Source organism: Crotalus tigris, unplaced genomic scaffold (genome assembly GCF_016545835.1).
Source record: "Crotalus tigris isolate CLP2741 ecotype Arizona unplaced genomic scaffold, ASM1654583v1 scf7180000019944.6993514239:2294586, whole genome shotgun sequence".
NCBI classification, from domain to species: Eukaryota; Metazoa; Chordata; class Lepidosauria; order Squamata; family Viperidae; genus Crotalus; species Crotalus tigris.
The window spans coordinates 1,110,632-1,131,967 of record NW_024097783.1 but is presented as its reverse complement, the minus strand read 5'-3'; the positions used below and the strand labels follow the sequence as shown (position 1 = coordinate 1,131,967).

Genomic DNA, 21,336 nt, shown 5'->3' with positions numbered 1-21,336 from the left:
GTGTGTGTTCCAAATTAATGGTTGGATTTTTTCTCCCGTTTTATGTGCTACCTTATTTCTTCTCTAGCCATGAGTTCAAAATTGGATGGATAAATAATATATTGGGTTAACTGAGGAGCAAAATAGATCAAATTAAACCCATTTAGTTTTAATTAATTAACAATCAAAGAATTTCCCTGAAAAAGTCACTTTGGGATGTGTTTGAGAGGAAGGGCATGAATAGCTTCTGGATTTTTTCCCCTCCTTCTTCCCAGCTTCCTAATTTGGGAGATTTAATTATTTCATCGTATTTATATTGTTTTGGTCTGGCTGTAGGTGGTTTCAGAAATAATAATTTTTGTTTGAATCAGAAAAAGACCAAAACATTTTAGTATCATTCTCACTTGAGTAACAGGAAAAATATGTCTGTCATCTCCATGTAATACTTGCTAAAAAATCTGCTCAATATTTAATCTTATATATACAATGGAATTTGATAGATTCCTAAAAATCTAATATCAATACTTTCCCTCTTTGTTGGGGAAAAAGCTTGATAACAGATAATACCATAGAAATTACAAGAATTTGCACCCTACAAATTCTAGAAAGCAAATCTATATATTGAAGATTGTCACTTCTGTATCATTTAGTATTTGAATTCTAGATCTTTCACGTTTTAAAATTTCACTTTTTGTACTAAAAATATTTTTTTTGAATACCAAATCTTCTATGTAGAGTAAAATGAACATAAATGAAAATTAGTTTTCCTAAATGGTTAAAGTTACAAAACCCACCAGCCACAGGGATGTTTTCAAGAATTCCTTACTTGTGAAAAATTCTTAGGTTATTGGATATAATTTCATTTAGCATATAAGTATTTTTAGCTCCAATAAAAATGGCAGAAATACGAGTGTCTATTAAAGGAAGAGCCAGATGGCATCAAAAGTTCATTCCAATTCTGAATTTTACTATTATTTTACAAAGATACTTATGTTTGCTTCTTTAGTTATAACATATGCTAAATAATAGTGTACATTGCAATATGGTAAAACTACAGTTGCCTTTAGCTTAGGAAAAACACCCATCAAATTTGTGAAATGTGAGTTCACCATACTCTTATTCATAGTGTTTTCCTTGTATAGGCATGTATTCATAAAACACAAACATAGTGCAGGATGGAGTTAACATTACTAGCTATAGATTATAAAGGTAACAGAGATGCAACTGCCACAAAGGGACTTTAAAATACGTAAGCAGTTCTTACATGCCAATGATATTTTCCTCTTGGACAATGTGACTGCTGAGACATCATTACAATTCTGTACCAACTTGCATGATGATAATTGCATTAAACATAATGGAACTTGCATCTGAGTAGGCAGAAATGCAGTTATCCAACCCTATTTCAAAGATTCAAAATTATTCATCCTGAAATATTAGTAATACTGCCTACCCATTAAGAAGAGAGAGATGGGTTTATTTACTTACAAAAGAGGTTGGCAGTTTTTTTTATGGCCAGATAATTCACTTAATATTTTGAGCATACCCAGTGCTGCAAATGAGTGTACCAAATAACAAATATGGAAAATGAAAGGATTGTCTTAGCTTTAGAAGTCATTTAGGGAGTGCTTTTTTTCTGTTCTACTTTTTCTTGAAACAGTTATATAGGAATGGAAGCTCCATGTCCTCATCAGATAATAAACTTTTTAAGTCACAAATTATTCCAAAAGTTTTTATTATTATTAGAAGCAATCTTTTTAGCAGAAAAATACAAAGCAGTTATGAAGTTAACTATACCAGTCCTATATAACAATAGAATTCCTGAGTGAACAAGTGGGAGGATTTAAGTAGGCAGATTTAAAAAAAAATGCTGAAATTAATTCAATTACCTAGCAAGTATTGTGGCTAAATCAAAGAAATATTAATATGAATAATAAGGAAAAATTAAGCACACACAGATAAATTATTAGCAAGCAACACAAATGGCACTGCAAGATTTTAAGTTGTTCTGGTCTCAGTTTGAGGTATCACAAGGCATACCGAAAGAGAAAAGAACCAAAAGATCCCCTGTCTTGTGATTAACAATATAGATGAATCCACTGACCATTTATGATTCTTAACAGTTTTCAAAATCTTGTCGAAGAAGCAGGCTGCTAATTCTTGCCTGGTTCTAAGATTAAACTCCAGTGTTTGATAGAACATCTGGCTTTAGTTGTACAATTCCACGTCAAGCTTTCAATCCATGTTGAATTGAGAATGGAAGGAAGAAAGGAGGCAAACCTCTGCAGTTATCTATTGTTGTTTTAAAATAATAAACTGGCTTTGAACTGATCCCCCTTCTCATTATGAAAAGGTAGTTGTATGCAATAAACCTTTTAGTATATAATAGGTAGTGATCATTTGAATTCAGCCCATGTTACATCTGAATTATTAGAATCCCTTAAACTCCAGGAAGTCAGTGAGAGAATTTTATTAAGGCACTGAAGCAAAGGATAGTTCTTAGAAAGAAACAACATCTTTCATGTCCAGCATGAACTATATGCTTGCTGTACTGACTCTGGAGCAGATAAATGTTTCAAGGATCAGACATCAGAAGTTTTAAAATAAAGCAGGAAGTATAACTGCAACAATGTTGATGATTAATTTTCCTGGAAACTTCATGGTGTACAGTCCAGACAGCAGAATGAATCATGGGGAAAGCACAACAGGTGGGTTCCAGGAAGCAAAATTATTGAAGTTTAATGATTACAGATGTCCCTTATGGGCATACCTTAGTGTAGCATAAAAGACCTCTTTCATAGTTTCTGAAGAAGAAACTCAAATATTTAGTTCTGAACACAAAAGGTCCTTTCTCACCGTCATCATTCCTTTGCAATCAATTATGTTTCTGCAGATTTCCCCAACTCTTATTTTCATATAACAAAATGCGTAGAAGCATGCATTCATACATAGAACTTTTTGTTTCTTTTTAGAAACATTCATTCCTCAGTACCTCTGCCTCCCCAGTAAGCACTACCTCTTTATAGCATTCTTCATCCATTTTCCCACCTTCAGTAACATTATACCAAAGAACAATAATTCATTTGCTTGGTCTAATTTTTCAATTACTATGTATAATTTGTTATAATTTATGCCATTTCCTCTATCAAGTTTTGAGTCATTTATGAACAATCAACAAGAATGGGATAGGAAGGTCACACCCTGTAGTTACACATACAGGTAATCTTTGATTTACAACTGATTGCTTAGTGATATTCAAAGTTATGACAGGGACAACCTGGATTTGAAATTTCGACACTTATCTTCAGCAATTGCATGACCAATCTTTGAACATTCAGCAACTAGGGAGCATTTATGACCATCTGCAGTGTCTCACACTCATGTGACTGCATTTTATTTTCTGAAAACTGGCATTTATTTCTGGTTTTTGGCAAAACTGGCTCATATCAAATCACTGGTTTACTTAACTGCAGCATTTGCTTAATGAACATGGCGGCTGGCATTCATTATGCCATATGGTGGCCATGATGGGAAGACTCCATTTCAGTCATAAGTAGAGGAGTCTCTGTAACTGTTTTAATCTTTTTCAACAGATTAATTTTCAGATTTATACACCATGCTGCATCATATAATCTGCCTCACACTCACTGCAAATAATTTGGCATTGTCCTCATACAAAAACTACTCATTCATTTACATTCTCAATCAACCATACCTCTAACTCATCAGAAACTTTCTGTAACAGTCTATATACATATGGATGAACTATTGTATATGCTTCAATTCCATTACATACCATTCTAATTGCTTCAGCAAGCAACCCCAATTCCACATTCAAGCAAAATATTCCATAATTGAAGTTTATTTTATCACACAATTTCTCATACAAAATTTATTACACATATAAGTTTTTGTATATTTTAAAATTGTTAAAGAAAAAAATTGCTCTGTATATTCTGTACCTGCAATAAACTGCCCAGCATTATTTACATTTTTACTCACAATCATTTCTTTTAATCATAATTCTGCAAAACATTCTTGAGGACAATTAATAAGCTAATGTTCCATTAGTTTTTGTATTCACTCTTGCTTCTTTTTTTAATTTATATGGGAAAAATAAAGTTATTATTCCAATTATCGCAGTTACAATTTTCATATACACGATAAAATAATTGCATAAACAATTATATAATTTATACCTGGTTCCTTACTATTTTTCAACGTTCTCATAGCATTTATGATTTCCTTTTTCCTTGGATACTCCCATGTACAACATTTCTTTCTTTCCACTCTTTAGCTTAACATCATCATCCCTACAGGAGAAATTTCTAAAATACTTCTTGAAGTAAACTCAAATTTCAGTTTTATTCTAAACCATTTTTTTATTTTTAAATGCATTTTCTCTGCTGGAGTCTCCTTGTTGAGCTCTGTTCATCTCTCTACTATTTTTCTTTTAAAATACATTGTACAATCTATTTCATCCTCATTTTTTCCAGCAACTATCCTCTTACATTTTTCTCATCCACTGATTCCCTTTTTCACTTCATCATTCACAGAAGTCCTTTTCATGGTTCATGTGAATAACCACATATTTTCATTCTGTTCCAAGCAGCTTCCACATCGTTCTTTCTTTACATCTAGATTCAATTGTCTTAATACTTTTACCTATAAGACCAATACTTTTTCTTCCTGCAGCTGTCCCACTCCCACTCTAGTTTCTTTTCTTTTCTTTTCTTCTATGTCCATGTTTCAAGATCTGCTCTTATAGACCTGCCTCCTACTAAACTCTTGAGTCTCAGAGAACAAATTTACTTCCTTGAGCCCAGATAACTGGCTTGGAGAAGCTAATAAAAAACAAAACAAAAATCTTAGAACGATACCACTCTTCTACTCCCAGAATGACAACTTATCTATTCTTACAGAAACTGTGCGACTAGGGAAAATTTCAAATTACCCAGTGAAAAGAGAAAGTAATGTTTAAATATTTTCTGGCATTGAAGAAACACACCTCAGTAAGAAGAATAGGATGGGGGAGGTGATAGCAGACAACTGAAACAGAGTTACTGTATAACTGAGTATATTAATTATTGCTTGATTACCAGATGTACTTCCTTATGGTTACGTGAATAGGAATTCCCCCAAGTTTGAGTAAACAGAAAAGTATGTTGATGTAATTTTTACTGCCACCATAGCTGATTTAAAGGGCATCAGTTATGGAGATCAGAGATTCTGTCACTACAGATTTAATGAAGGACAGCTTCAAGGCACTAATTGGTGGGTTATTCAACTTCTTTTTTCTCTGAGCCAGTGTCACCAGCTGGCAGAAAAAACAATCATCAATCATTCTCCATTTATGAGGCACAGCTTGGGATTCCCTATGCTCCCTCCTGTTTATCTTGCAACCCTCCTATACCCTATCATATAGCCAGATGGATTTTCCTCTCATAGAACTAGCAATTCTAACAAAACAAAGTACAACCTGTCAATTGGGATGGAACTTGCACCCAGATCAACAGATTTTTATATATACACACACACACACACACACACACACACACACACACACACACACACACACTAGGGCCACCAAGTGACCACCAAACCACTCCCACCAAGACTGATAGGACAAGCCACTAGTATATAAAATGAGAGCAAAACCCACACCCTACTAGCATTGATGATGTTATCTAGTTTGGCAATGAAACATCTGCAAGAAAACAAGTTCAGAGAGCACTAAGGACCCCACAATCCTGAAAGGCATTGGTATGCAAATGTAATATTCAATTACAAACTGACCTAAAAATCTAACATATTATATAAATAGGTTAGAATCCTACTTAAATCCATTAAGATTATGGATATAGACTATAATGCAATGTAACCTAACAAGGTAGTTCTTGAGCGAAATTAGTTTTCTAGTAATTTCCTAGCTCAAAAACAGCAAAGTACAATCTGGATGAGACAGATAGCTCTGATAGAGTCTAATACAGTCCATAAAGTTGTGATGGCTCATTGTCTTAAAAAAGGAAGGCTAGTGTTTACAGTTAGATGTTTTGCAACAATTTATTTTTGTATAGGATTTTGCTTTTGAATAGTTTTTTCCTTTGAATGCAATGCAATCCAAAACTTTTTAAATATTATACACTTGTTAAAGTATTCTCTCTCTCTACATGTCCAGATACACATACATACAAAAACACACACACAATAAATCTTGATTGTAAAACATAAATCTTTGTGTTTATCACAGCAATAGATTTGCAGCATGGCATACATAAATGCAAAAATATATTATGTACAAATTTTTATTAGCATGGCATTTATTTTAAAAATTAATAGGTACCAACAATTGAAGAATCTGGAATTATGGTAGCATGCATGTCTCTTGTCATATTTGACTTTTCTTTCAACTTTGATTGAAGTAATGTGTGTTCCACTACGCCAATTCGTATGTCCATCTGAATGGTTTCTTGTTTCAGTTTGGTTAAAGCCTGTTTTATCTTCACTAATGGAGCTATTAAAGGAAAATGTAAAAAACAGTACATTTTTTTTCTTTCAGTTTACTTCACAAAGTTATTATTCCCCCATGATTCAATCTCTTTTAATCAAAGTTAAATGAACAGAAGAATGACAACATTCTGGAATCATTTTCCATTTCATATCAAACCTACTTAGAAAGCATAATGTATTTTCCATCTAAATGACATTTTAGAACTGAAGATATATATTAAAAATGTACATATATTCCCAGCAGTTATAAAGATAACAGAGAATGTTCCATTTGAAAAATGCCTGCATATTATCTCACTCTATTTTTATCAACTTTATTTACTTTTATCAATGTCTTCAGAATTAAATAACCCCTCCAATCTTAAAAAGATTACAAAGATGATTCAGCAATAAACAAGAAATTTGTTACATCTTAATTCCAGACAACAATTAGGTTTCTGGAGATATAAAAATAGAATTAAATTGCAACCAGTATCTTCTATTTATTTTTCACAGCTGAATATCCTATTTTTGTACCTGTTATTCAAATTAAAATAGCCCAGAAGTCAGCAATGTCAAAGCATTTCTATTATGTTGCCAATAGTCCAGGTGTGTCCATCAAGAGCAAATACATTATGATATTTTACTGTATCTGGAGAAAAAAAATCTCAAGAAAGGACTTCGGAATGCCTTACCTCCATCAGTCATACTGCTTCCCTTTTCTTCCATTTCTTGTTTTACTTTCTCTAATTCTTCAGTAATCTTAGAAAAAAAAAATAACAGGTTATAATACTTTCACTTTGAAGTTAAGGATACCTCCTTCTCTTCTACACAAAAAAACAGAAATTTCTTATCACTATTAAATTGTTGTTGGGGTTAAATTGACTTCCTTTTGCTCTGTGAAAATGCCAGCCTAATATAAAAATCTTATTGATATCACAATTCAAAAACAGGGTACCAGGTTCCAACAAAGTCAACCTAAATTCATCAGAGAGCAAACAGGGAAGCTAGGAGTATAAAACAGAGCAGAATGATGAAATACTAAACTCACTGAAAATAATGAGACTCAGCTTACTGGAGTAAAGTCCCCATATACTGTATAGAGCAACACAAATAAAAAAATTGTGCTAAAATTGTACTGTGAAAATACCTTGATTCTAAAACAGTTTATGACCCCCCAAGGATCCAGAGCTGGAGACTTTCCAGATTGGTTCTGGGTGGGGCTTTACTTCCTCTCTCAGACCTCTGTACAATTTTAGAGGTCCTCCTAGATTCTATATATTGCCTGAAGAACAGATGGGAGACATGCCAGGAGAGCTTTGCACAACTTTATCTTGTGCTCGAATTGTAATCACTTCTAAATCATGTCCTTGGAATACTGCATCCAGTTTCGGTCACCAGGATGTAAAAAAGATGTTGAGACTCTAGAAAGAGTACAGAGAAGAGAAACAAAGATGATTAGGGGACCTGGGGCTAAAACATATAAGGAACGGCTGCTGGAATTGGGTATGTCTAGTATAATGAAGAAGGATGAGGGGTGACCCGAGAGCAGTGGTCCAATATCTAAAGAGCAGCCACAAAGAAGACAGAGTCAAGCTATTCTCCAAAGCACCTGAAGGCAGAACAAGAAGCAATGGATGGAAACTAATCAAAGAGAGAAGCAACCTATAACTAAGGAGAAATTTCCTGACAGTTAGAACAATTACCAGAGGAACTCTCTTTAAGAAGAGCGTGGACAGCCATTTGTCTGAAATGGTTAGGGCAGTGGTGGCGAACCTATGGCACGTGTGCCAGAAGTGGCACTGAGCCCTCTCTATGGGCACACGTGCCATCGCCCCAGCCCCGCCTCCCCCCATGGCCCCCTCACCAGCAGACCCCCGGAGATGAGTCACCCCTGGGCATGGCCCGTGCACAGCAGCCCAGCCAAGGACATGCAGCCGGGCAGTGGGGACAAGACTCTGCCCTTGCACCTCATCGCACGCAGATGATGCTGTGGGGCGTAGGCAGAAGGCATGGCTGCCATGGCACTGCAGGGCCACCTGGGGAGGTGGGTGGGTGAGAATGGGGTGGTTTGGGGGCATTCGGTATCTAAAAGGTTCGCCATCACTGGTATAGGATTTCCTGCCTGAGCAGGGGGTTGGACTAGATGACCTCCAAAGTCTCTTCCAACTTATATTATTATTGTTGTTTTGTTGTTGTTATTATTATTCCCTGCTTATGGCCACTCATGTGTTGGCCTTCTCCCAAATAGACTTCTACAATGTGCTGTACACGGAGTTCCCTTGAAGACCATCCAGAAGCTACAAATGATCCAAAATGCAGCAGGATATGTATTAATGAAACCTTCAGTACACAAACGTAATACCACTATTTTGTGAGCTGAACTAAGTTTTTAGGTGCTGCCTCTGGACAGTGGTATAGACAGTAAGGAAGATGATCTTGATAGAGATATGTAGATTCCATTTCTAGACAAAAGGGGCTGAAGCATTTTTAAAGATAACATTTGGAAATGATTTAGATGTTTCTCTAATTCACATAGGTATATGAAGGAGGAGGAAGTACAGCACAATCAAGCTTACATGATTTTGTTACTATAGCCACTCTTTTTTTTTTTTAAAGAAATTTTAGCATTCCTGTGGAGTTGATTTTTTTCATTGTAGCTACCTGGTGGGGCTCACAAGCATCACTTCAAAAATCTACATGGCTCCCACCCCATATTCTGAAACTTGACTTTGCTCCAAAATGTAGGAGTAGGTTTTTTTTTAAGGTATTGCATTACTTCCTTCCAGACTTTCATTATCTTTCTCTTTTTGTTTATATTATTCTTGACTTTTAAATTATAGGGCTGCCAAAGTCATCTGGAACTGGGCAGTTTCTGAATTTTATAAATTAAATAACTAAAACAAATTTATAATAAGTCTTACATAGCACAGGCTGGGTTATTTGACAAACTATATAAAAGATGAAAAGGTTTCCTTGTCAGTTGTGTCCGATACTTGCGCATAGTGCTCATCTCCGTTTCTTGGCCAAGGGAGCCAGTGTTGTCTGAAGACAATTCTGTGGTCATGTGGCCAGCATGGCTATACGCCAAAGACCCATGGAACTCTGTTACCTTCCCACGAAAGTGGTACCTATTAATCTACCTGCATTTGCATGCTTTTGAACTGCTTGCTGGGCAGGAACTGGGACAAGTAACAGGAGCTCACCCTGTTGCATGGAGCTCGGGTCTCGAACCCGGGCCATCAGCTCTCCAGCATCTCCATTTATTTCTGCCTGTTCCTCTAGGTATTATAGGATGGGCATGTTCCAGAGATCATCTCTTTGAGATAATGTCATCTAATGGGATCCATGAGATATGCCTTCTCTGTTGTTGTGCCTTTTCCTTACTCTGGAACAAGCTCCCCACTGATATTTGGATGTCGGTAATTCTATTAGTTTTTCATAGAGCCACGAGAACCTGTTTTTTTCTTTCTTTTGCACATTGGGCCAGGATGGTAACTGAGCCTTTTTTGCTTTGAGACCAAGTGCTTATTATGCTCAGCCTTAACTATGTGTGTGTTATGAAACTAATATGACAAAAGTTATTTTAAAATTGTGATTGCTTTTTATTTGTATTGATATACACTATCCAGAATCACAAATTATGAGTTGTGTGGCTTTATATGTTCTCACATACATATAAATATATTTCCTACTCATTTGAAAACTTTATGGAGAATGGACCCTGACTTGCTTTATTTTCTCTGTTTTTTTTTAATCCATTCTCAAGAACTAAAAATGAGAGAAGTAGCAGGTCAGGTTAAAAAAAAACCTTCACTTACTGAAGAATCAAGCTCTGTTTTGAAAACCATCTCCGAACCAGCATCATTCATCTCTAAAGTTGTTTGTTCTCAAAGATCAAGAAATCTTCTGGGTTCAAATATCACACATACATAAAGTGGTGTGTTTAGGGTTGCATTCTGTAAACCACATGCAGCCTTTTTGAATTATATTTAATTTTTTAGAGCAAGACAGTTAAGTGAGTTCTGTCCCATTTTACAACCTTTGTTACCTCTGTCGTTAAATAAGTCACTGCAGTTGTTAAGTTAGTAACAGTTGTTAAGTGAATCTGACTTCCCCATTAACTTTTACTTGACAGAAGCTAACAAAAGTTGATCACATGGCCCCAGGACACTGTAACTGTCATTAATACATGCCAGTTGCCAAGTATCCAAATTCTGATCACATGATCATAGGGATGCTGCAACGGTTTTAAGCGTGAAAAATGCTCTTAACTCACTTTTTCCAGTGCTATTATAACTTCGAATAGGCACTAAATTAATGATTATAAGTTGAGGACTACTACTACTAGAGGACTAGAAACAGTGTGAGTGTTGGAATACAAGAGATGGGAAAGCCACTAGAAGCCAAAACTGTGAAAAATATCAGCAACAGCAGCTTGAGAAAGGAAATTTTGTTCTTCGAGAGACTTAACATCTGGCTGTTGCTGTTGTAGCAACCTCTACAACCTGGCACAATCTTGATTGTAAAAAGCACAGAAAGTTGCTAGAATATCTGCAGTCTAAGAGAAAAAAAGACCATTATCCTTCCTTAAGTAATGATTGCCTGTTTTCTTATCTCTTAGATGCAGTATGTGGTGTTGAGAATTTCTGTTTATAGAAGGGCTAGAGATACTCAAGTTACATTATGCATATATACATAATGTCAGCAGTTTTGATTTTTCATTATTTTCAGTAGATTCCCCAAAGTAAATCTGCCATTTGGCAAGATGCAGTGGCCAGTTCAAGTGGGAGATAAATAAGATTACTTAGCTACCACAACCACCTCAGAGCAAGGTATTCCAGCTGGCAAGAGACTGTGGGTGGAAAGAGCAGTATTGCTGTGGCATTCAGCCAAGTCAAACAGATGGAGAACAGGCTGGCTGCAGCAGCACTGGGTTTTTTTATGAGATTCTGCCTCAGTGCTTAATAAAGTAAACATAATTTAAAATCAAGTGAAAATGGAAAAGGGTAAATGAATCACACTCAGATAACTGACCCCTGCTGAGGAATACATAACTATGACATTTTTAATTTTTTTTTTTAAAAAAAACCCTCTTCTAATATTGCAAACTATTATACTGAAGCCCACAAAAATTCAACAAACTTAGGAAGGTATATGAAAGGCCTACTACATACTAAAAACTAAGGTGATAGCTAAAGTGGAAGAAATACAGAAATCATAGTTAATATATTTTCTCAAGTTTAGTATAACTGAAAGAAAGAGCGTCATTGGAAGAATAAAACTACTTCAAATTGGAAATTTATGAATATGTGAGAGAAAGTGGTTCCATAGCCAAAACAGCACCGTGTCTCTGAATTTCACATGCAACAGCAATAGCACTTAGACTTATATATCACTTCATAGTGCTTTATAGACTTTCTAAGTGGTTACAGAGTCAGCATTTTATTGACCTTAGAAGGATGGAAGACTGAGTGAACCTTGAGCCATTAGGATTGAACTCCTGACAGTGGGCAGAGTTAGCCAGTAATACTGCATTCTAACCACTATGCCACCACAACAAACCTTTTCAATCTCATTTATCTATGATGGTAATATCATGTTCAGGGGCTTTTTCACAAGGTTGCTATGAATTAGAAATCTTGCTTTAATAGCTCATACTTTAATGGCTCTGTTAAAAAAAGGATTCATACCCAATGTTTCCTTCATCTACTGACATAACCAAAACACGTGCATCTTGTTCAATTCTTCATGCAGAAGAATAATCAAGAATACAAAGTAGATAAATGAGAAAAGTCTATTATATAATTTGATTTGATGAAACACCCACCAGAGACCCTGCCTTTTAGTCATGTGAAGTTATATTGTATTCATTTATTTAATATTAAGATCTTATAAAATTTAAGTTATTTGAAAAGGAAAATCAGTAATTCATTCATCCTGAACCATTTCACAGAAGCAGAGTACAGTAAATCATTTAATTGAGGTCAGTGAACTGGCTTCAGGGAGGGAACTGACAGAAGTGGATTTCTCAAGTGGCCATTCAAAGTGCTCTAAATTTCAAATTTGTACAACATGTAACAACTCAGCCTTCATGAATACTTCAGGATAAATTAATTGCTTACTTTCAATCAGGCATCCAAAAGTTAGACACTCTGCCACAAACATGCTAAAACATCATATACTATGGACTGAAGTAGTGGCCTATTTTAATATAATGAAATTTTATTTATTTATCATATTTATACAGCTGCCTATCTTATACAATATGACGTTGGGCAGTTAATGGGAAAAAATTCCAATATAAATTTGATAAAAAAAATACACACAGAAACCTCACACAATTAAAAACCATCATCCTCTAAACAAGGCACCATAATAACTACACAATATTACATATACTGGCTTAGTTCATATCCTGGCTCACCACCTCAGCGAACAGCATGTATTTATGTTCTTTACCGCACTTTGAACATACCTAGACTCTGGCACCCTTCAGATGTTTGTTCAAGCATACCCCATCCAGCCTGGGGTGGTAATGATACTCACTTCAACGTCTAAGTGACACTGCATGCTGATGGCTCATCACCCAAACTGCCAAATGACCTTTTTCAGTGGCTTTATACAGAAATTAAATAACACTGGGAAGATCATAAAATCCAATGGTACCCTATACCGGAACAAACATGGTTTCAAACATCACATTTCATGATTACAGCCTGGAAATGCCCACTGACAAGCAGAACTACTAACTTCCAGCCCTTGTACACAGTCCAGCAAGATACCATGGTCAATTGTATCTAATTTTCCAAAAACCATAATGGGACCAAGAGAATAGATTCCCCTATCAAGAAGAAGATTATCCTTCAGGGTGACTGATGCAATTTCTATCCCCTGACCAAATCTGATACTGACTAGCAGGATTATCTGTAGCTGAATGTTACATTAACAACAACCTTCCTCTAAAAAAAGAAGCTTGGAAACTAGGAGAAAGTTGTCAAAAATAGCTGGGTTAAGGGAGGTTTTAAAATACCTAGGTTAAGGAAGAAATTCCTTTTTAAAAAAATAAATAAATCATAATCCCCTGTCCAAGAGAAACATCGACATTTTTCCTGATCCAGCTGATCATCCTTCACCAAGCATCTGAAGGAATCAGGTCAACATGGAACAAACTGACAGATAGCAGAAATCTACTACAGGGGATCTTAATCACTTATTTGGAGTCAATAAGCTCAAATAAATACTGGATAACACAAGATCCCATTTCATTAATCACATTGGATTCATTCTAACTAGAGCATATATGAACAAATTTAGCTGCCCAAAAATGCTTAAAATCAACCAGTAAACCTGAAGGTGTCTTCTCCCACACAGACTTCACTAAATGTTCTTGATAACATGAACAGAGATACCAGGCAAGAAACTTTGGGTGAACAACCAATGTTTTGCCACTCTTATTACAATTATAGAGCCTTAAGGCTTGAGCCTTATCAGTTGCAGTCACTTCAGATTTTGTGCTACCATTACTCTGGGCATCTTTTCAATTGTTTCATTTCCCTCAGCACAATAAACATATGGAATCAGTGACTGAGAAGAAGCCTTCAAGGACTAATTTTATTGAATATTTTGGCTGTTTTCATATCCCAAAGGTTGACTAAATCTGAGATAGAACTGCCTGACAAATTGTCAGGAAAACTTCCAACAACTCTTTGGAAGCCATCAACTTTAACCATGCAGAAATCCAGGATAGCCATGAAACCCACCAACAAAGAAGCAATCTCGATAGTGCAAAGGACAGATGTCACTATTCTCCATTTCCAGATTGATCTGCTTAAATGATGATACAGCAGTATCCCACTCACATGTCACAAAGCTGAGATTACTTGGAACAGGCCCATAGTTGCCATGGAGTTCTTGAACTCAGAAGCTGTACCAAAAACTACACCACCACCACCACCACCACCACCACCACCACCACCACCACCCCCCCGTGGTTGGAAAGTGCAGTCCCCATGATTAGCAATCTCTACTAGATTTTTGGAAATAACAAATCCCAGTTTCCACAATTACACTATTATTTTTACCATATTTAAATATGAGGGGAAACACATATGCATTCACTTGATATCTGACATAATACCAAGATAAACAAGTTGTACCTCAGACAGAACTCTTGTCCTCTCTGTCACACCACCACTTCCTTGCTGATATTTCTCTTTGGCCTGTTTGTGGGAAGGAAGAAATATTAGGTTATATTTTAATCAGGTGCAGAATTTCTATGAAAATGTCCCTTTCAGAGGAACAATGCTAAATGTGAACATTTGCTATATTTTTAGAAGTTGAGTTGTAATATAAATATAAAGCATATAATATAAAAGATTCAGCTAGCAATAAAAGCTGCACAATACTTTAAAAAGCAAAATACATTACCTCACTCAAAAGTGCCTGCGCAGAACGATATTCTTGAACCAAATGCTCCAGCTGATTGTTAATATACTTTTCTCTACTGCTAACCTTTTCCAGAGTTCTGCTGATTTCATTATGAAGCTTGTCAAGATAGCCCTGTAAAAGTTTTACAAACATTTTAATTATCACTGAAATCAATTGGGATCCAAAGTTCTGCTGATCTATTCAACAGTTCCAACATGCCCAGTGGAATTTCTTTTAACACTTTTTCATTTGAACATCAATCCATGTTCCATGTCTAAACTAGCTTTGAAAATTGTAATCAAGTTTTAAATTCAGATTTGCAGCATTAGAGAAATACAAAATACAAGAACATTTTGGAAATTCTTTTGGAGCACAGTAATACTATGCTGGAAAAAATATTTTCAAATTTTGAAATACTAAAAATATCCAGCGCTGGGTCCAAAGTAATGTTATTTTTTCTATCCAGCTTAAGTTTACTTGTGTCAAGGAACATAAAATAAATCCTAACACTAAAACACAAGTAAACTCTCTAGTTTCTCAATTATTTTGCATTTGAAAAGTTTAAATAATGAAATGGGATATAGGTTGTTAGACTTTCTGAGTCATTTAATTATGAGTGCAAAATAATCACTATGCACCTGGACTATGTAAACACTTTTATAGCCTCAACAATTATTCATATTTGTTGCTCTGCTTAAAATTAAACCAATGAATACTGTAATAAAAAAGGCTTTGTAATTGTCTGTATCTCAGAATGGGAGCTAACAGTGTACTGTGTTGTAGTGTTCATCTGTTCTTCATAGGTGTCAAAAACTTAATATTAAACATTAAATTCAATTATTAGGAATCCTAAGGTTTTAAAACTTAATATAGATCACACCTTCATCTTGGAGGTTAGCACCATTTAATGATTATTAGCTAACATCTCTTAGAGCAGGAATGTCAAACTGCTGGCCCACGGGCTGGATGTGTCACACGGAAGCCGCGTCCACCCCAGCTCCAGCAAAGGGGGAAAAAGTCACAATAGGTCGCGAAACATCACATGATGAGTTTGACATCCCGGCCTTAGAGGAAAACACTGATAATCTCAAAACAGTGCAGAAATTTCATTTGTAAGCAAAACCTTGCAAACATGTCCAAAACCAGTTACTTACAGAAGTCTCCTAAAATAGGCATCATATAAAAACAGCTTGTTGACAGAGACAATTCAAAATGAAAAGAAATGCCTCGGGGAGGGGGGGGGATACTTTTTATTCTGTAGAAGTGGTTTCAGAGAGAAAGCTGATATTATAGGCCTTGACAATCCTTGATGGAAATAATGTAACATAATGTTGTAACAATAATATTGTAATAATGCAACAACATACTACAACTATTTAATAGCATGCAATACCTGAATTGCCACAATCTGATTCAGAATGCCACTTTTGAATTACACATCAGACTTACACGGGTATCTTTTAAAGCTGATTCAATTCCATCTTGGTGCTGATGCATTTGATCCACGTGGATTCGCCAATCCTAAATTAAAATTTGAAAAAGTTCAGAATTTAGAAAGAACTACTAAACAACCAAAGAAATTTAACATCACCAAAATCACTTCTAAGTATGCAGTTGATAGGAATAGGTTTGAACTGCTGGAAACAGCTGAGAAGATGCCCGATGTACTGTGGCAAGAATTTCAATAAACTATCACTGATCAACTATCAAATAACAGTTGAACACATACAAGAAACCAGAACAATGCAGAAGTGGCTGTCAGATGAAACCATCAGAATAGCCAAAGAAAAGCAGTCAAAGCAGTACAAAATAAAAGGAGGCAAAGAGATTGAATACAGATTTTCAAAGAGCAGCAAGGAAAGACAGCTAAGTTTACTGAAACCAGAATTGCAAACAGCTAAAGGAGGACTGTATGAAGGTCCATGCCAAGAATGCATTTGTGCAAATCAAAAGGATTTGAACACCATTTACTGCTCATAAAAACATCATCTAAAACAAGCAAAGGAAAAAAACTGTCTGACCAATGACGTGTCAAAAATAGATAGCTTCAAAAGGGGCACTCATGACCATATTACAAATCTATTTTAGATCATGGAAAAAAATCTCAAGAATACAAGAAAGCCTTTGACTGTGTCAATCAAGACAAGTTGTGGAGAGTCCTAGAAGATTTGCAGGTGACAACAGATCTGTCAAGTTGGTGTAGTTGCTGTACACAAATCAGGAAACTATTGTGCCATGTGGAAACACTTATTGGTTCAGGATAGAGAAAGGAGTGCAGCAAGGTTGCATTCTTTCATTTTTTTTATTCAGCATATGCTGAAGTGATCATGAGGAAGCCTGAACTGGAAGAATTAAAAATCAGAGTAAAAATTGGATAAAGGATCACTAACAATCTTTGATATGTTGATGATATAACTTTCCTCTTAGAAACCAAAATCCTGAAACATCTGATCAGAAGGATTAAAGAAAGAATTTGGCCTCTTCCTGAACATCAAAAACAAAAAAACCCACATAACCACTGCGAAAAATGGAAATATCAAAATAATAATTGATGGTGAAAAGATCAAAAGCATGTAAGAATTCATTTTCCTAGGATTGCAGATTGATCAAAGCAGGAACGCAGCCCAGAAATAAAGCACTGAATTGCAGTGGGTTGCTCAGCAATGATGAACATGAATTGAGTATGGTATAGCTAGATATCAGCACATCAGCCTGGAACTTAAATGCAGATTAATTCACCCAGTTGGGTTTTCTGTATGCATCTGCAGTTGCGAAAGTTGGATCATGAAAAAAAACAGACAGTCTACTTGTTTGAGCTGTGGTGCTGAAAAGCTTCCTGCACATTCCTTGAACAATAAAGATGACAAACAATAAAGAATATAAAACCAGATGTATTGTTGGAATCATAAAATTCATAATTCCACCTTACTTATTTTGGCTATAAACGTTTTACACATCTCAACATTTCTCCATGCCAACCCGCAAGTAACATGGTACAGATTTGCAAAGAAAAATCTTTAATATATAGTGCCTCAATTGACAACTCAAAGTGCACATTTTAAAGATGACAAGTATAATTATAGTAACAGGAAGTCACATAATTTAGCAGAAACGTTCTGAATAAAAATAATAATTGAAGGTGTGGGAAGGCAACAAGAAAGGAATTGCAATACTTGAATAAACTGGATAAAGTGTAATCTCTTTACTATCTAAAATAATAACTACTCTGATTTCCTAGAATATATTCTGCAAAGCTGCAGTTATCCACTGACTGCGCTGAATGAGGGCTTGAGCAATCACTATTTTTTCTGCCTGCACTGATTGTAATAACGATGGGCAGCAATGAAAACTTTAATACTGGATGCCAAAACACAAGTCACATTTGACATACAAAATAGCAGCAACGTGATTTAGTGATTTCCTTGATATATAGAGAGAATAATTCAAATACATGATTTCAACACTCCACAGAAAAGAGAGACATTACAATTCAAGAGATGAGTTGAGTGAGGTAAGCAAAAGCTGAATTGCCAATGTTGATTAGAAATAAATAGAAGAACCAGAATAAATGGAACTGATATGGTACATTTAAACATAGTTAGACAGAGATGAATAGTTAGGGGTGAGTGTGTAAAAAGATTCAGTTAAGAGGGCCCCAATAAAGAGTCAAGCAATTACAAGCAAACAGGTAAACAGCATAAAAATAGTAGAGTTAAGACATGGCTCAATAGAATATATTAGGCAAAGCAGTAGTCCTCACTTAACAACCATTCATTCAATGAGAGTTTGAAGTTACAGAGGTACTGAAATAATGGTAGTTATGGCAGATTGAAATTTGGGCACTTGGAATCTTGTCTGCATTTACAATTACAGTGTGTGATTCAACTTTCCCTCATCCACCTATCTCTCCCCATCTCTGCCATTTGGTTATCCTGCATTCTACCACTGCCCCCAGTTGATCTTCTTCCACTGCTGATAAAACATGCCTGACTGAGATAGCTGCTGGCCCTTCCTGAGCCAGAGGGGCCGTGAGCAAAGGGGAGCATGACAAAGCAGGAAAAGTGTAAGGTCCTCACCTTATGATGGTGCACTTCTCACCTACTGATCACAACTGAACTACTGGAACTGCTGTCACTAAGTGGTATAATCACATAATGTTTTGCTTGAGTGATGGAAATTCTGGTTTTAATTAGGGTTGTTAAGTGATGACTACCTATACATAGCAGCCATGGGAAATCAGTGAATATTCTAAGCCTACTGAGTAGTTTTAGGCTAATTAGTAGATCAAAATCCAAGAGGTGCTGCTTAAGAGCACTTCCAGTATTTTTAAATCTTAAAAGAATGAATTTGAGGATTCAACAATGAAGAAGTTTAAAAAATAACAAGGTGCAAACATGTTTTGATTCCAAACTAATATTAAACATTAGTAAATCAACAAGTTTTTCCTCAGGGGAAACTGAGGAAACTGAAGTTAAATGAGGCCATCATTCTAATCATATTTGACACTCATAAAATTTACATGTCTTCAGTTGGTAATGAAAGTTAGGGTACCTAAATGTTATCTTAATGCCTCTAAAAAAATCTATTCACACATCTGCACAACTTTCAGTAAAAACTTTGTGTTCAGCAACTGCAGCATGTTTATTCTGGAATAATAAATTCTTTATTTGTAGATTCTTACCTATACTAGTTGTCTGATATTAGTCAAGTATAAAGTTCCTTTATTTTTAATTACCTTACTTGGCAGAGGAAAAGACAAATGGGAAAGACAAATTCTGAAAGCCTGTATATTTCACAGATATTATGAAAATAACTGATGCAAGAAGGTGTAAATTTCTTCCTTTTCCTTATATTAGCATTTTAGCAATTCTCCCTGACTTTCACACATATAGCGCTTCATTAATATACAAGCACTTGTGGAAATGTTCATGTGATGCCTTCTTTTAGCAGAGAAGTTGCTGGCCTACTTTCATAATGCCTAAACAGAGTATGCATGCACATAGGTAGACTGTTTCTGAAAGATGACGTGCTAACTCACTAAACAAGATCTTCCTTACCTTATTATCTGTTCTGATTGTAACTTTCAACTGAGGAAGAACACGTTCCACTTCAAGATTCCACTCAGCTGCATCTACTTTAGATTCTAAAATCTCTTCCTGTTTAGGCTCAAGCATGTCCTATCAAAATATTGGTATTAAACACACTAATGAATTATCACATTATAAAATGTATTATACCCAACCTATACGTAATTTCAAATCTGTTTCGGCAACATAAAGACTAAAGGATGATTTGCCAGTTGTAACAGTACAAGCAGTTAACACTTTACAATTGCTTTTAAAGTACAACACAAATAAGCAGCATGGGTAAAACACACGCACACAGCTCTGCTCACGTGAACAGCAGCAGCTCAGGTGCACATACGCAGTTCCATTTGTGTAAGCAGCAGACCAGCGCACACACTTGCACGCAGCTCCACTTCACGCAAACAGTTGGCGCACATAAGCTCTTGCGGCCCGGTTCCCGTTTCCCTCCCCCAGCCGGGCCACCATGCCACAAAGGTTGGGAACCGCTTTCTAAATGGATATCAACTGACTGTTTGACATGGACAAGGCATGATATTCTTATAGCTCATATTCTTTTTGTTTGCTTTGTAAAAACTGTATCAGGGGGAGTCAAAAGAGAGAGAATTCCAATTATAGACTGGTATTCATCCATTAATGAAGAGGATGCCATACATATAATTGTGCATTTCCCTTCATTCTTCTCTGTCATAGCTCTTTTGATTATCTGTACAACTGTCCAAATTTTATGAATGCGGAACACTTCCCAGATAATCATAGGAAATTGTACAGAGTTACTGAAAGAAGCGGACACTTCACACAAGCAGCAATGCATTGTGTCTGCAAATCAATACTTTAATATCTAGCATATTAGTGCTAACTGAACAAAACACTTACTGATTTGTAAGTTTGTGCCTTTAAAACATTCAGATCAATATAATTTTCCTCATTGTCTGTCTCTTCTTCCTTAAAAACACAGAAAATATTTTTAGCAGTACAATCAACATTATGATTTAAATATTATTCTCTGAATGCCATCACAAATTATTTTAGATGAAACAAAGTTTAAAATGCTATTACGATCCAAAACTATACAATATGCTACTCACAGGACTTTTTGTCAAAAGCACTGCTTTAGCAATCATTCCCAAAACAGTTTGCCCTTTGTTCCATTAAAATATCCCATTATAGCCAGTTCATGTAAAACAAGGATAGGCAACTTGATGACTTCCTGATATTTTTTACTTCAATTCACATCAGCCCTAGCCCACACTAATAGTGAAAAAAGGATTGTAGCAGATGCTATTCAAAAGCTAGAGGACATTAAGCTTATTTTAGATATAAGCCATTTGTGAAAAGTATTGGATTCCCCTGT

The 21,336-nt window shown here is 35.7% G+C and overlaps 1 protein-coding gene and 1 long non-coding RNA gene across 6 annotated transcripts in view; one reads left to right on the top strand and one right to left on the bottom strand.

The window, feature by feature from the left end:
- Positions 1-21,336, top strand: part of LOC120317938 — a 223,953-nt gene that overhangs the window by 73,245 nt on the left and 129,372 nt on the right. The window lies entirely within an intron of this gene.
- The window catches only part of IFT57 (intraflagellar transport 57), a 33,700-nt gene continuing 16,189 nt past the window's right edge, over positions 3,826-21,336 (bottom strand). For 2 of the 3 annotated variants that reach the window (XM_039365006.1, XM_039365008.1), the window contains exons 5-11: positions 20,859-20,927; positions 19,956-20,075; positions 16,348-16,419; positions 14,899-15,030; positions 14,628-14,690; positions 7,164-7,230; positions 3,826-6,493 (exon numbers count right to left, since the gene is read on the bottom strand). In XM_039365006.1, the coding sequence (XP_039220940.1) occupies positions 6,312-6,493; positions 7,164-7,230; positions 14,628-14,690; positions 14,899-15,030; positions 16,348-16,419; positions 19,956-20,075; positions 20,859-20,927 (705 nt within the window). In that variant the 3' untranslated portion in view covers positions 3,826-6,311. The remainder of the gene's footprint in view (positions 6,494-7,163; positions 7,231-14,627; positions 14,691-14,898; positions 15,031-16,347; positions 16,420-19,955; positions 20,076-20,858; positions 20,928-21,336) is intronic. The other variant, XM_039365007.1, reaches the window with a different exon arrangement.